General features: G+C 46.1%; 1 protein-coding gene across 3 annotated transcripts in view; it reads right to left on the reverse strand.

Annotated features, from left to right (window-relative positions):
* GLB1 (galactosidase beta 1) overlaps positions 1-13,609 on the reverse strand; it is a 103,298-nt gene that overhangs the window by 61,417 nt on the left and 28,272 nt on the right. For all 3 annotated transcript variants that reach the window (XM_020888549.2, XM_020888559.2, XM_070455310.1), the window contains exons 3-6: positions 12,102-12,252; positions 11,498-11,558; positions 10,208-10,302; positions 3,641-3,821 (exon numbers count right to left, since the gene is read on the reverse strand). In XM_020888549.2, the coding sequence (XP_020744208.2) occupies positions 3,641-3,821; positions 10,208-10,302; positions 11,498-11,558; positions 12,102-12,252 (488 nt within the window). The remainder of the gene's footprint in view (positions 1-3,640; positions 3,822-10,207; positions 10,303-11,497; positions 11,559-12,101; positions 12,253-13,609) is intronic.

Here is a 13,609-nt window from a genome sequence, read left to right on the forward strand (position 1 = left end):
CTCTAATACTTTGGCCACTGATGCAAAAAACTGACTCACTGGAAAAGACCCTGATGCTGGGAAAGATGGAGGGCAGGAGGAGAAGGGGACAACAGAGGATGAGATGGTTGGATGGCATCACCAACTCAATGGACATATGCTTGAGCAAGGTTCGGGAGATGGTGAGGGAGAGGAGGCCTGGCGTGCGGCAGTTCATGGGGTCACAAAGAGTCGGACATGACTGAGCAACTGAACAACAACAAATAATTAACAAATCAGAGGGACAAATTGTGCTCTAATTACATTTATCCTGAATCACAGAGTATACTCTGTATTTTAATTTGTACATCTCAAGCCATTCCAGACCACTTGTGCTCAATTTTTGTCTTCTGAAGTGTCCCATTAGGATGTCTGTGTCTCATCTTGCTTCCCACATCTTCTGTTCTTCCCCCGCTCTTCTAAAAAGAGAAAGGGTTTCTCCACAGAGAAGTAATGAGCACAAACAGTGTCTCTCCAGCCAGAGTCAAGGACACCCTGGCCCACACTGTACTGTCCAGTTCCTGCAGCAGGTGTCCTGGAGTGCAAGGACGCCAGCCAAGTCTCCAAATAACCCCTCAACGTCGGACAAGTCTTGGGCTTCTCTGTGAGGCTAGCTCTCAGAAGAGAAAGTGATGATCAAGAAAGAGTGGACTTTCATTTACTTTATGGCTGTAAATTTCTCACTATTAACTAAGCATTAGGTGGTTTCTAGATCTTTTTTAAAATTTTTATTGGAGTATAGTTGATTTACAATGTTGTGATAGTTTCAGGGGTACAGCAAAGTGAATCAGTTATACATATACATATATCTACTCTCTTATTTTTTTTTTTTTTTAGGTTCTTTCTCATATAGGTTATTACAGACTACTAAGGAGAGTTCCCTGAGCCATACAGCAGCTTTTATATGTTATCTATTTAACACATAGTAGATCCAACCAGTCCATCCTAAAGGAGATCAGTCCTGGGTGTTCATTGGAAGGACTGATGCTGAAGCTGAAACTCCAACACTTTGGCCACCTGATGCAAGGAGCTGACTCACTGGAAAAGACACTGATGCTGGGAAGGATTGGGGGTGGGAGGAGAAGGGGACGACGACGGAGGATGAGATGGCTGGATGGCATCACCGACTCGATGGACATGGGTTTGGGTGGACTCTGGGAGTTGGTGATGGACAGGGAGGCCTGGTGTGCTGCGGTTCATGGGGTCACAAAGAGTCGGACACGACTGAGCGACTGAACTGAAGCGAACAATCTCCCAATTTATCCCTCCTCCCGCCTTATCCCCTGATAACCATATTTGTTTTCTACATCTGTGACTCTATTCCTATTTCATAAGTTCATTTACACCTCCCCTTTTTTCTAGATTCCACATATAAGTGATATCATGTGACATTTGTCTTTCTGCATCTGACTGCCGTCACTCAGTATGACAATCTGTAGGTTCATCCATGTTGCTGCAAATGGCATTATTTCGCTCTTTTATGGCTAATATTCCTCGGCATGTGTGCACTGCATCTACTTTATCCATTCCTCTGCTGATGGACATTTAGCTTGCTTCTATGTCCCGGCTATTGTAGACAGTGCTGCACTTAACGCTGGGGGTGCATGTATCTTTTTGAATTCTAGTTTTCTTCTGCTCTACCCTCAGGAGTGGGATTACTGGATCATATGGTAGTTTTAGTTTTTAAGGAATCTCTATACTGTTCTCCATAGTGACTGTTACCAACTTACATTCCCACCAACAGAGTGAGAGGATTCCCTTTGCTCCACACCTTCTCCAGCATTTACTGTTTGTAAATTTTTAGATGATGGCCACTCTGATTGATGTGTGGTGATACTTCATGGTAGTTTTGGTTTACATTTCTATAATTATTAATATTAGTGATGTTGAACCTCTTTTCATGTGCTTTTTGACCATTTGTATGTCCTCTTTGGAAAGATGTCTACTTAGATCTTTTCTCCATCTCTTGATTGGATTATTTGGTGTTTTTAGTTTTTGGCTTCCAGATCTTGAAACCTGCTCTCAAGAGCCGCTCCTGGGATCTGACCCCAGGCATTGCCCCTTACACACTCCAATAAATGAAGTCGCCACCATCCCACCTGCCCCAGGCACACTGGCCTTGAGTGCGCTCTTGAACCCACAGTGGTAGCAACCATGCTGTCACCCCACATACAAATAACACTTATAACTAACTTGTGATAATCCTCGATTTGTTCCTCCCAACAGAAAAACACTGTGCTTTTTCATCGCCGTGTTAGGAAATGTGCCAAAGCAGGAGGAAACCATCGTGCCACTTCCTGTGCAGCTCTTTGTAGGTGACTGACTTCATCACCAAGCGCTCTGAGCAATACCATGTCTCTAGAAACACTCAGCTCACTGGGAGCCAGTTACCTCTTTGTAGTGGAGAAGAATTTCTTTAAAAATGCAACTTCAGTCTGAACACCCTTCTCTACAGAAGGCAATGCTGGACGTGTCTCCTCCCTCAGACAGGACAACAGTGGGGTCTTTATGCTACTTGAAGAGCTCGTCTTTTGGGCGAGTGGGGTAACGTTTTATTTTGAAATCATCCCAAATTTATAGGAAAACTGTGAGAATAATACAAAGAACTTATTTTCCCTTCACCCAGGTTCCCCAATTGTTAACATTTTACCACATCCATTGGTTTTTTTTCCTCTCTATATAAATATGCACATTTTTTTTTTCTGAGCTGTTTGAGAATAAATTGTAGACAGGATGGTCCTTTATCCCTAAGTACTTCAGCATGTATCCCCAAGAGCAAGAGCATTCTTTAAATAAATACAATACAATGATAAAAAAAACAGGAAATTAACATGGATAGAATACCATTATCTAAAGGCTTTATTCAAAAATTTCAATTGTCTCAATATTGTCCTTCATAATAACAACAACTAAAACAAACAGAGAAAAAAGTCCAGGACCCTTTTCAGGATCACATTGCACTTAGCCATGATGCCTTTTATAAAAGCCGCTCTCAACCCACATGAAGATTTTTTAATGTCATTTCAGCCCGAGCACCCCAGCCACACTGTGGCTTACACAGCACGAATGCATCAGGAAAGACGATTCTTTGCAGCGTCTTCCAAACCACCTCCGGCCCATCACAGTTCCCAGTGTTATGAGTTATACAGAAAGAAGACGGAAGTGCCAGGTATGTTCTCTGCACTCCAGAGCTGACCTCAGAGGTCACAGTGGCCTGAACCCGGCCCAAGCATCCAGCCACACCTTGGGGGCACAGGGGGCGGGGGGGCGGGCAGGTGTAGAGAAGAACAGTACATCCCAGACACAGCCTGAAAGGTGGAGCTCCTCCAGCTGGGGGAACCCCTGGCAGCAGCCCCTAAGAAAACAGGACTCCAGGCTGCAGCCAGCTCCGCCAAGGCTGGAAACAGAGCCTGTGTCCTAAGGGCCAACTCAGCTGACATCAAACCATCTCCGCCACCAAGGCGTGCTTTATCAAGTATTCTATTTTACCGTTACAGATAAAGGAAAATTTAGGAAATCCTACTCAATATGCCCAAGCCACTTAAACAATAGCTGCCTAGAGCAACTGACCGAGTAAAAGGCCCAGATCCGCCGGCTGAGCTGGGTTTCTGCAGATACCAACCTGCGTTGAAGTCCACGGTGGCATAGAGCCCCTGGAGCGCCCCGCACTGCAGAAGCCTCTCATTCAGCCCGTCCGTGGTGAACAGAAGCACGTCCTCACCCAGGTGGTCGTGGAAACGCTTCTGCAGGAAACGCAAGTAGTCGTAATCACAGGAATAGTAGCTGCCATATTCATTTTCAACCTGCAAGTTTAAAAAAGAAAGAAAGTGAAGTCGCTCAGTTGTGTCTGACTCTTTGCGACCCCATGGACTCTAGCCCACCAGGCTCCACCATTCATGGAATTTTCTAGGCAAGAATACTGGAGTGGGTTGCCATTTCCTTCTCCAGGGGATCTTCCCAACCTACGGATCTAACCCGAGTCTCCCGTGTTGCGGGCAGACGCTTTACCATCTGAGTCACCAGGGAATCCCATAGTTTAAAAAAGTTTAAAAAAGAGGAGGGGAAAGAAATCAGAAGACTCCAGCATTCTAAGGCAAACTGTTGTTTGGAGAAACTCCCCAAGCCTCTCTGAGATGATGAGGCTTAGTGGTCCCCTCCCCCTAAATATCTCCTACACGTGATCCTCAAAACTCATTTTCCAAAGAGCAACTCAGCATAAAAACCTAAGCCTGTGAGTCACAAGTAAGACCCGTTGCAGCCAAATGAATAAATAAATATTTTTTTTAAAAATCTTAAGAGGTATAGAGTTTAATGAAGGAAGCATGACACTAAAAAAATACACATAATACAACTTCCCGAACAGAAAATCCAAACCAGTTAAAAACAAACTATAAGTGTGGGTGTGCAGATAGTTGGTTGGTAGAAGTGTAAAAAAAAGCAAAAAACTGACGGTCGTGAAAGTCAGGACAGTGAGAAAAAGTAGAGCATGATCAGGAAGCCTCTAGGGTCCTGGCCACATACCATTTCCCATCTTGGGTGGCCATTCTGTGGCTGTTTTCTCCACAGTGCTTCATTCGCTGCACATTAATGTGTGTGTGTTACAGCTCACAATTTCACAAAAATTTACAAGTTGCCCAAACATAAAAATTTCAACCGGCACACAACACAAAACAAAGTTTTGTGATACGAGGGATATGTTGTCTTTGAACATGAGCATAAGAAACCAAGAGCCCCCCAGAAGGGATAGTTAGGGGGTTCGGGATTAGCCCGTCTGCAGCACTACACTTAAAATGGATAACCAAGAAAGACCTACTGTACAGTGCAGGAGCCCTGCTCAGTGTTACGTGGCAGCCTGGATGGGAGGGGAGGGCGGGGGAGAGCGGATCCGTGTATATCTGAGTCGCTTCGCTATGCACCTGAAACTATCATGGCGTTGTTAGTAATTGTTAACTCCAACACAAAATAAAAAGTTAACGCAAAAGAAACCGTGAGCCCCCAGAAAACAGGTGTCCAGCCTGAGGGAAGCCGGGAGCGGAGGTTGACGGAGTTTCCCCAGAGGGATTACCCGAGGCAGCTCTAGACAGAAAGGCACTGGTCAAGGAAGCGAGACAGGTGGAGAGCGCTCCTCAGAGAGCAGGCTGTTTGCAGAATTGCTGGTGGCTCCAGGAGGCCTGTGGACACAGTCGGGGTGTGGGGAGGGTGGGGAGTGAGGCAGAGGAACCAAATACTACCATCACTGTTTAAAAGCACTGCCTTCCAAATGGCTTAATGCGCGATGGTTTTCTCAGCAAGAATCCCTCTGACTGTACTGTCAAGGTATGGGTTCAAAAGGCAGAATGGGGACCTCCCGGCTGGTCCAGTGATTAAGACTCCATGCTTCCAACACAGGGGACGCAGGTTCAAGCCCTAGTCCCTTTGAAAACAAATAAAGGAAAGCTTCGTAAACACTGGCAAGGTACATCCCCCCTCATTTTCTTTTTCCTCCTTTTAATTAAGAGCTATTTATAGGGACTTCCCTGGTGGTCCTGTGCTGAAGACTCTGCTCCCAATGCAGGGGGCATAGGTTCAATCCCTGGTTGGGGAACTAAGATCCCACAGGCTGCACAACACAGCCAAAAAGAAGAAAACAGGTACTTAAATGGCTGTGTCTTCCTTCATCATCTGGCTGCCAAGGAGTTCAGAGCTAACTTTAAGGTCAGCTCTAGCAACAAAGTGGGTTCACAGCCTCTGCACCCCAAGTTCTTTTCTGGCCATGCCCAAGCTGACATCGTCGATCTTCACTTACTTTTTTCAAGCCTTGTTTATCCATTAACATCATTATATTACAGTAAAATGTAGGAGTGTATCTTAAACAGGATTGTAATTAATGCATACACATAATTTGGTTCGCTTTTTAGAGAAAGAGAGAAAAGCTCCACACTGGCAAGACAGCTGAGCGCTGTGGTCACAGGCACAGACATCAAAGGCCCAAGAGTCCTCATGCAAATCTCAGCTCTGCCTCTTCTCATCCATGTGGCTCCACCTGTAAAACGTCTGTCTGTCTGTAAGAGGTGAGTGTGCCTTCCCCACTGGGCTGCATGAGGAGCCCCTGAGCCGATGCACAACACGCAGCACCTTGTGAAAGCTCAAAATGCCGGCAACAAAGCGTATATTCAAGTTCTCTATCATCGCCAAGGAGGGGAAAGGAGAGGCGGGGCAGGGGAAAGGAGAAACACACAGAAAAGGGCTTGAAAGACACACAGCAGAAGTCGAAGTGAGATTCCAAGGAACACTGATTGTTCTAGAGCAGGAGTTTGCTAACTTTTTCAGTTAAGGGACAGAGAGCAAACACTAGGGGCTTTGGGGCCATAAGTCTCCGTCTCAGCTACTCGAGCACGTCACTGTGGTGCCCGAGCACCCCAGATGATGCATAGATGGCTGTGTGCCAATGGCACTGATTTACCACAACAGGCAGAGGGCCCCTATTGCAGGTTGCAGATACTTGCTCTAGGATAATCATCTCACCCTGTAAGCTCCTAAGTACCCTACATACGAACCTTCAAGCTGTGAACTATCAAAGATGTGAATGTGCCCAGAGAAAGGATGAAGAGAAACAAGAGGAAGGTGAAGAAACTGAAGAACTGAAAAGATTCACAACGCAGGGAAGTGGCAAGGCAATTTTCTTGACTTGAGGAACCCCTGTTTGTTAGTTTTCTAGGCACGGGACCCAAATGTAGAACAGTTCACAAAGATTGCTGGAGCTGCTCAGAATGCAGTCCAGCGCTACTGCTGTCATCTATGACGACAAAAAAAGAGATACTGCCTAGATATCGCTGGATCACTTTCCAAGAGAGTAGACAGAATTGTTTGTCTATGACAAACCTAGACAGTGTATTGAAAAGCAGAGATATTACTTTGCTGACAAAGGTTTGTGTAGTCAAAGTTATGGTTTTTTCCAGTAGCCATGTACAGATGTGAGAGTTGGATGATAAAGAAGGCTGAGCACCAAAGAATTGATGCTTTCAAACTATGGTCCTGAAGAAGACTCTTGCGAGTCCCTTGGACAACAAGAAGATCAAACCAGTCAATCCTAAAGGAAATCAACCCAGAATATTCACTGGAAGGACTGACACTGAAACTGGAGCTCCAACACTTTGGCCACCTGATGCAAAGAGCTGACTCACTGGAAAAGATCCTGATGCTGGAAAAGATTGAAGGCAGAAGGAGAAGGAAGCGACAGAGGAGGAGATCGTGGGTGGCATCACCAACACAATGGACATGAGTTTGAGCAAATTCCGATAGATGGTGAAGGACAGGGAACCTGGAGTGCTGCAGTCCATGGGGTCACAGAGAGCCGGACACGACCGAGCAACTGAACAACAGATAGAATTGATAGAATTGATCCAGCAAGGAACCAGAACCTGCACCATCAGCATTAGGCATGGATGAAATCAAAGCTTGTCCTCCGTCCCCTATCGCTGACGACCCTTCAGCTCTGCCATCTCCCACCTCGTCTCCCTTCTCCAGTCAGTCGCTCTTGCCTGTTCGCTTGATGCCAGCCCCTGTGTGCCAGTTGTTGTACTGTCCCACTATACTTTTCAAGGTACTGTACTGTAAGATTGAAAATGTTTTCTTTTTTGTGTTTGTTTTTTAATGTGTTATTTGTGTGGAAAGTATTATAAACTTATTATAGTACAGTACCATATAGCCATTTGTGTTAGTTGGGTACTTGGGCTAACTTTGTTGGACTTAGGAACAAATTAGACTTAGGAACGTGCTCTTGGAATGAAACTCGTTCATACATAGGGGATTTACTGTAAAGCAACAAAGACATTTTCAGTTGTTGACCTTCCAAAACAACAGGTATAAACAGAGGGAGTCCCTCATGACGAGTGCCCCACAAGTTAGGTTGTAGGGTAGGAGGCCCCCATTCCTGATTACCAAGGGGCAAAAGGATTAGGTGGGATCTGAGCAGGCAGAGAGATGTGGGGAGGAAAAAGAGGAGGAAACTGAGTCCCCTGGCAGGATCCACAGTGAAGTTCATGTCACCTGGGGTTGCCAGGGATGGATACAGGGGGAAACATGCCCACCGTCCACCCCTCTAAATCAGTCAACTTTGCTCTCCTGTGCAGAGTTCGTATTTGATGACATTTTGAAAGTGAAAGTGAAAGTGTTAGTCACTCAGTCGTGTCCAACTCTGTGCTACCCCAGGCCTCTGTGCTACCTACAGGCTACAGGCCTGTAGCCTGCCAGACTCCTTTGTCCATGGAATTCTCCAGGCAAGAATACTGGAGTGGATTGCCATTCCCTTCTCCAGGGATGACATTTTAGTGCCTTTCAATAACCAAAAGACACAGAAAACTTGTGAGCAAAAATTGAAAGTGATTTAGGGGGTACTTCCCTGGGTGTCCAGTGGCTAAGACTTCTTGCTTCCAATGCAGGGGGCCTGGGTGTGATCCCTGGTCAGGGAACTAGATCCCACATGCCCCAACTAAGAGTTAGCATGCTGCAACTGAAGATCCTGCATGCTGCAACTAAGACCCAGCACAACCAAGTAAATAAATAAAATTTTTTTTTAAAAAGTGACTTAGAAGCAAAGGGCTTTCCAGGTGGCTCAATGGTAAAGAAGCTGCCTGTCAATGCTGGAGATGCAAGAGACGTGGGTTTGATCTCTTCGTTGGGAAGATCCCCTGGAGGAGGATATGGCTACCCACTCTAGTGTTCTTGCCTGGAGAATCCCATGGACAGAGGAGCCTGGTGGGCTACGGTCCATGGGGTCACAAAGAGTTGAATGTGACTAAGCAACTCAACAACAACAAAAAAAGTAAAAAACAGTGGGAACTGAGGAAAACCTGAGATCAAGAGGAAGGAAGAAGACCCAGCTAGGCAGACACATCCAGTTGCAGCCTTGAAATCTTCATGTAGGAAAATGGGCTCCTATCAGCTTACCTGGTGCAGACTCAGGACAGGTGGGGGGCAGTGAACGCTACCAGCAGGCCATCTCTCTGGGAATAGCGCCTGGCCTTCCTCTGCCACGCGGTGTCAGAGCAGGCACCCTGGTCAGCCCGGCCCTCTTGCTGCACCCTGCGTATTCGTTTGTTAGTGTTTTTTTTTGGTGGGGGGGCTGCCCCACACAGCTTGTAGGATCTTAATTCCCTGACCCGGGGGTGAGCCCAGGCCACAGCAGTGACAGGGCAGAGTCCTAACAACTGGACCGCCACGGAACCCCCTACAGCCTGTATCTTAAGCGCACAGAAATGGCCAAGCTCCCTCCCCACCATGACCATCCCTACAAACAGTGAACAGTGCTGGTCCCAAGTGCTGGCCCACATTCCCCTAGGGAGCGCTGCACACACCCCATGCTGGTCCGGGACACAGCCAGTTTTACGTAACATACTCTCTGCAATAAGAGAACCCTTGCAAAATGACCAACAAAGATGGTTTTGTCTGACCTAAGTCATTTTACAAACATCGAAAATCACAAGTGAATCGATCTTTCTCTTGGAACACTCTTGCCACATGACATACTCCTTGATCTACCAGTCACTGCAAAGAGAAAAACATATGGAAGAAGGAAGGTGAGGGCAGGAAGTGGGAGAAAAAACACAGTGGCCCCAGCTCACCGCATCCTCTTTCCACACCCACGGGAGCCAACGACCAAGGTGATACAGACACCAAAGTGGGTCAGTCCGGGGTGCGTCCCTGCAGCCAGAAGGCTCGTGGGAGCAGAGGGGAGCCAGGCTGCAATCCTTACTGCCACCGGCCAGCTGCGTGACCTTGGCCCAGTCACTTAACCTCTTTGGCGACGGTGGCTGGGATAACTGACTGGCATCTGCAGGGCAGCCAGCACAGTCTCACAGAGGGCATTCAAAAATGGTAAAGCCCTATCAAAACGCAATTTAAATCAAGTACCGCCTGTGGCACTGCCTCTTAGAGATAGACACAAGAGGATAAACTGCAAGGACCTTACTGTAGAGCCCAGGGAACTATATTCAACATCTTGTCATAACCTATAATGGGAAAGAATCTAAAACTGAATGACGTTGCCGGACACCTGCAACTCACACAACATAGCAAATCAACTACACTTCAATTCTAAAAAGAAAAAAGAAAGAAAGAAATAGGCACATGAGGCTCCCGTCTGCTTCACTCCCATATACTGTGTGGATAAATGGAAACCTCCCCCTACCCACCTGGGCTCCATGATTACCTGCACTGTGATAATCGGGCCTCCATTCTTGTAGAGGAGGGGCCTCATCTTGGGCAGAAGGACCCCCAACCACTTGTCCACAGCCGCAAGGTAATCTGGAAAACAACCAGGTTTAACACCATCACACATCTTGTGTCTACAAAGAGGCACCATGCAGTCTATTATCCTGGAGCTGGCAGCAGAGATCAAACAGACTGGATTCAACCACTACCTTCTGAAACGGGGGTATCACGCGCACTCCAAGTCTGATAAAAGTTGTCCCGCCTGGAGTTGTCTGCTCAGCGGAGACTTTGGAGGACCAGTGAGCCTGGTGTCGGCCCCTGCCGCTAGGACCACAAGCCTGCAGCACAGAAGGCATCTGCCAATGTTTGTTGAATGACTGAGTGACGGGTCCTCCTCTGTCACAGCTGAGTTTTTTAAAAATTAAGTTCTAATCAACTATACATTTACACTGTCAAATGGGGATAAGTACGCAGTTCATAAAGCTGCTGTATGTATTAAATGAGACAGTACGTGGGAAAACACTAATAATACACTAAAAATGTAAAACGTGAGGGTAGTACACTAAGAAGAAAAGGCACGCAGAGTGTAATGTACTAGCCTTTTATACAGCAGATTTAATCATTGTTAGCTGCTCTTATGACCAGCTTCACCCCCAAGAGAAATGAAGTCTTCAGAAGACAGAAATGCAGCTAAGAACTCTACTGAGTACTCCACAACGACCTACATGGAGACAGAATCTCAAAAATATGCATAGCTGATTCACTGTGCTGTACAGCAGAAAGTAGCACCACATTGTAAGTCAACTACACGCCAGCAACAATAAATGCACCTAATCAGGGCCTGAAGACTGATCAGGGTTTATAGCTAGATAAGGGAAAAACCTATCACTCACAGATCACTCTGTAGAAGCAGATGAAGAGACATCCAGTGACGCCACCACAGAAACTACGTCTGCCCTTCTGGTTAACTGGGAGTCATCCCCCATCAAATCACAGACTGAATGGAGGCAGAGAAAGCATTCAAGTCAGTCAGTCAACCGCAGATAGGGCTCAGTGCCAATTCAAAGAGTTACCAGGGCATCGATGAGATCTGGTCGGATTGTTCAAACAATCCGTCTTTCCTACACACTCAGTGTCTGATGGAGAATGATGGACACCCACACTTTTGCTAAACTTTCAGAAGCATTCACCCAGGAGTACCCCAGCCTTTGAAATATTGTATCTGACCCTTTGGATATAAAGTATCTGAACTTTCTTAAATTCTCTTACAACATCTCTAACAACTCACCTGGATCCGAAGAACGCAGAACAATAGATTTTTTCTCCAGCAGCCAAGCAGGTAATCCTCCCTAGGATGGGAAAACAAGCAAACAAATAAAAAAAAGGAAACCATTTTAAGGTCTTAGGGGAGATAGAAATTATTAATACTACTAGCAGTGAGAGTAAAGAAGAAATGTGTCATGCAGAACAGGTATTTGAGCTAGGCTTTCTGGTTTGTAACTTTCAGGGCAATGAGACATTGTAAACATAATAAAGAACAAGATCACTCTGCATGAATGCCATGTTTTGAGAATCAAAGATTTTTCTATAGATTGCTCCCCTGAACCTCACATCTACCCTGTGGGGCAGACAGAGGTCACTTCATGAACTCCTCTTAACAGATGAGGAAACTGACTTCTGTCTGTGACCACCCGGAGGAGGACCCATACCTTCTTACCCCTCCCTGCTCCTCTCTGCCTGGCCACCTCCTAAGGTGAAAGACATGTGGGCTTTCTTAGCTACAGGCCCGTGCTATCTGGGATGAGACTCATCCACAGCGCTTTCATTCCCTTTCCCCCAGAGCCCCGTCTGCCCACACACCAGGCAGACAAGGCCAGGTTAGGCGCACTCACCATGTCCCACTCTGCACAGATGTAGGGTCCAGGCCTCAGGATGACCAGCAGACCCAGTTCATGAGCCAGCTGAATGAAATGCTCCACATCATGGTCCCCGGAGAAATTGTACTGTCCAGGCTGCAGCTCGTGGAAGTTCCAGGCCACGTACCTGCCAAGACGCACATGGCTCCTTCCTCAAAATAGCTCAAAAGTCCAGGTGTCCCATACAAATTTCTAAACCACTCTGCAGAACTATAAACCCACAGGACACACACAGACATCTTCCGAAGGCAGCTCTTGAGAAAAAACTCTTGTTTTGAGCTTTCACAGCAGCTACCCAGATAATCAAAGTTGTGGGGACACTTTTAAGTGTATGTTCCACAAAAGATGCCCATTCCTATTTAATGCTTGATTAAAAAAAAAAAAAATATATATATATATAGAGAGAGAGTTCCCTGGTGGCCTAGTGGTTAGGATTCCGGGCTTTCACTGACAGGGCTGGGGTTCAGTATCTGGTTGGGGAACTGAGATCCTGCAAGCCACAAGGCATGGCCAAAAAAGAAAAAATACATAGTTACATGGACACAAACTTCTACTGTGTAAAAATTACATGTGCCTGTGTAAGGCTTAGGAAAAATGAAAGTTATCCGTGTTAAGGTCATAAGCGATATACTTACTTTTTGAAAAATGTTTTTCAATAAAAACGAAAAAGCCTCCAAACCCTGTGTCCTCCTAACCAAAAATTTTATCAGGAATACCCTGAAGGAGGTGAAGTAACAAGAACTCTGACCAGTTCCCCTGACTGCCTGCAGCACCGGACACAAATTTAAATACGAAGCTATCCATTGCCATCACAAAGGTCTCTCTGATGACCCCTGACTTATGGTTTCAGGGTTCCCTGGAACCATTTTGGTCTCCGAGAACTCAGTTTAGTTTTAAAACTTTAGTTTTAGGGCTAAAACTACAGACAGGCCCCAGTGGTCCTACAACCAGGAGAATGAGTGGGACTCTCCCTAACCATCTGTCCCAGGAGTCTGCTGCTGGATTTTCTCATACTTTATCTTTGAAAAGTTATCAGCAATCCACATCAGCAACACAAAAACCAGAGTGGCCAGCCACCCCAACTTCCTTCTCAATTAGTCACTTTGAAACAAACAGAAGAGATGAGGAGAGATAGTTATTGGGGGTGATTCTGTAATCCTGGGCCATAGAATCACCCCAGCAGAACCACACAGACAAACTAGGTTTCAGGGATCTACCCAACAAGGCATGTTCCCCTAGGAGCTGAGAGGAGCTGTGGCCACCTACAAACACACTGATCTTCAAATCTCAGCTGGATTTCCGTCCAAAAGCACATGCCTCGGCAAATTTCAGATTTATCAGTTGCATTCGGTAATAGTGAACTTGGAGAAATGGCATCATCCATGTCGTATGTCCTGCACACAGCAAATCCTCAATCATTGTTACTTCCCTTTGCCTTTTTAAGCTGATATTCATTTCATGATTTCTTCTGACAAAGTTCAAGG

The sequence above is a fragment of the Odocoileus virginianus genome, chromosome 26 (assembly GCF_023699985.2).
Source record: "Odocoileus virginianus isolate 20LAN1187 ecotype Illinois chromosome 26, Ovbor_1.2, whole genome shotgun sequence".
NCBI lineage: Eukaryota > Metazoa > Chordata > Mammalia > Artiodactyla > Cervidae > Odocoileus > Odocoileus virginianus.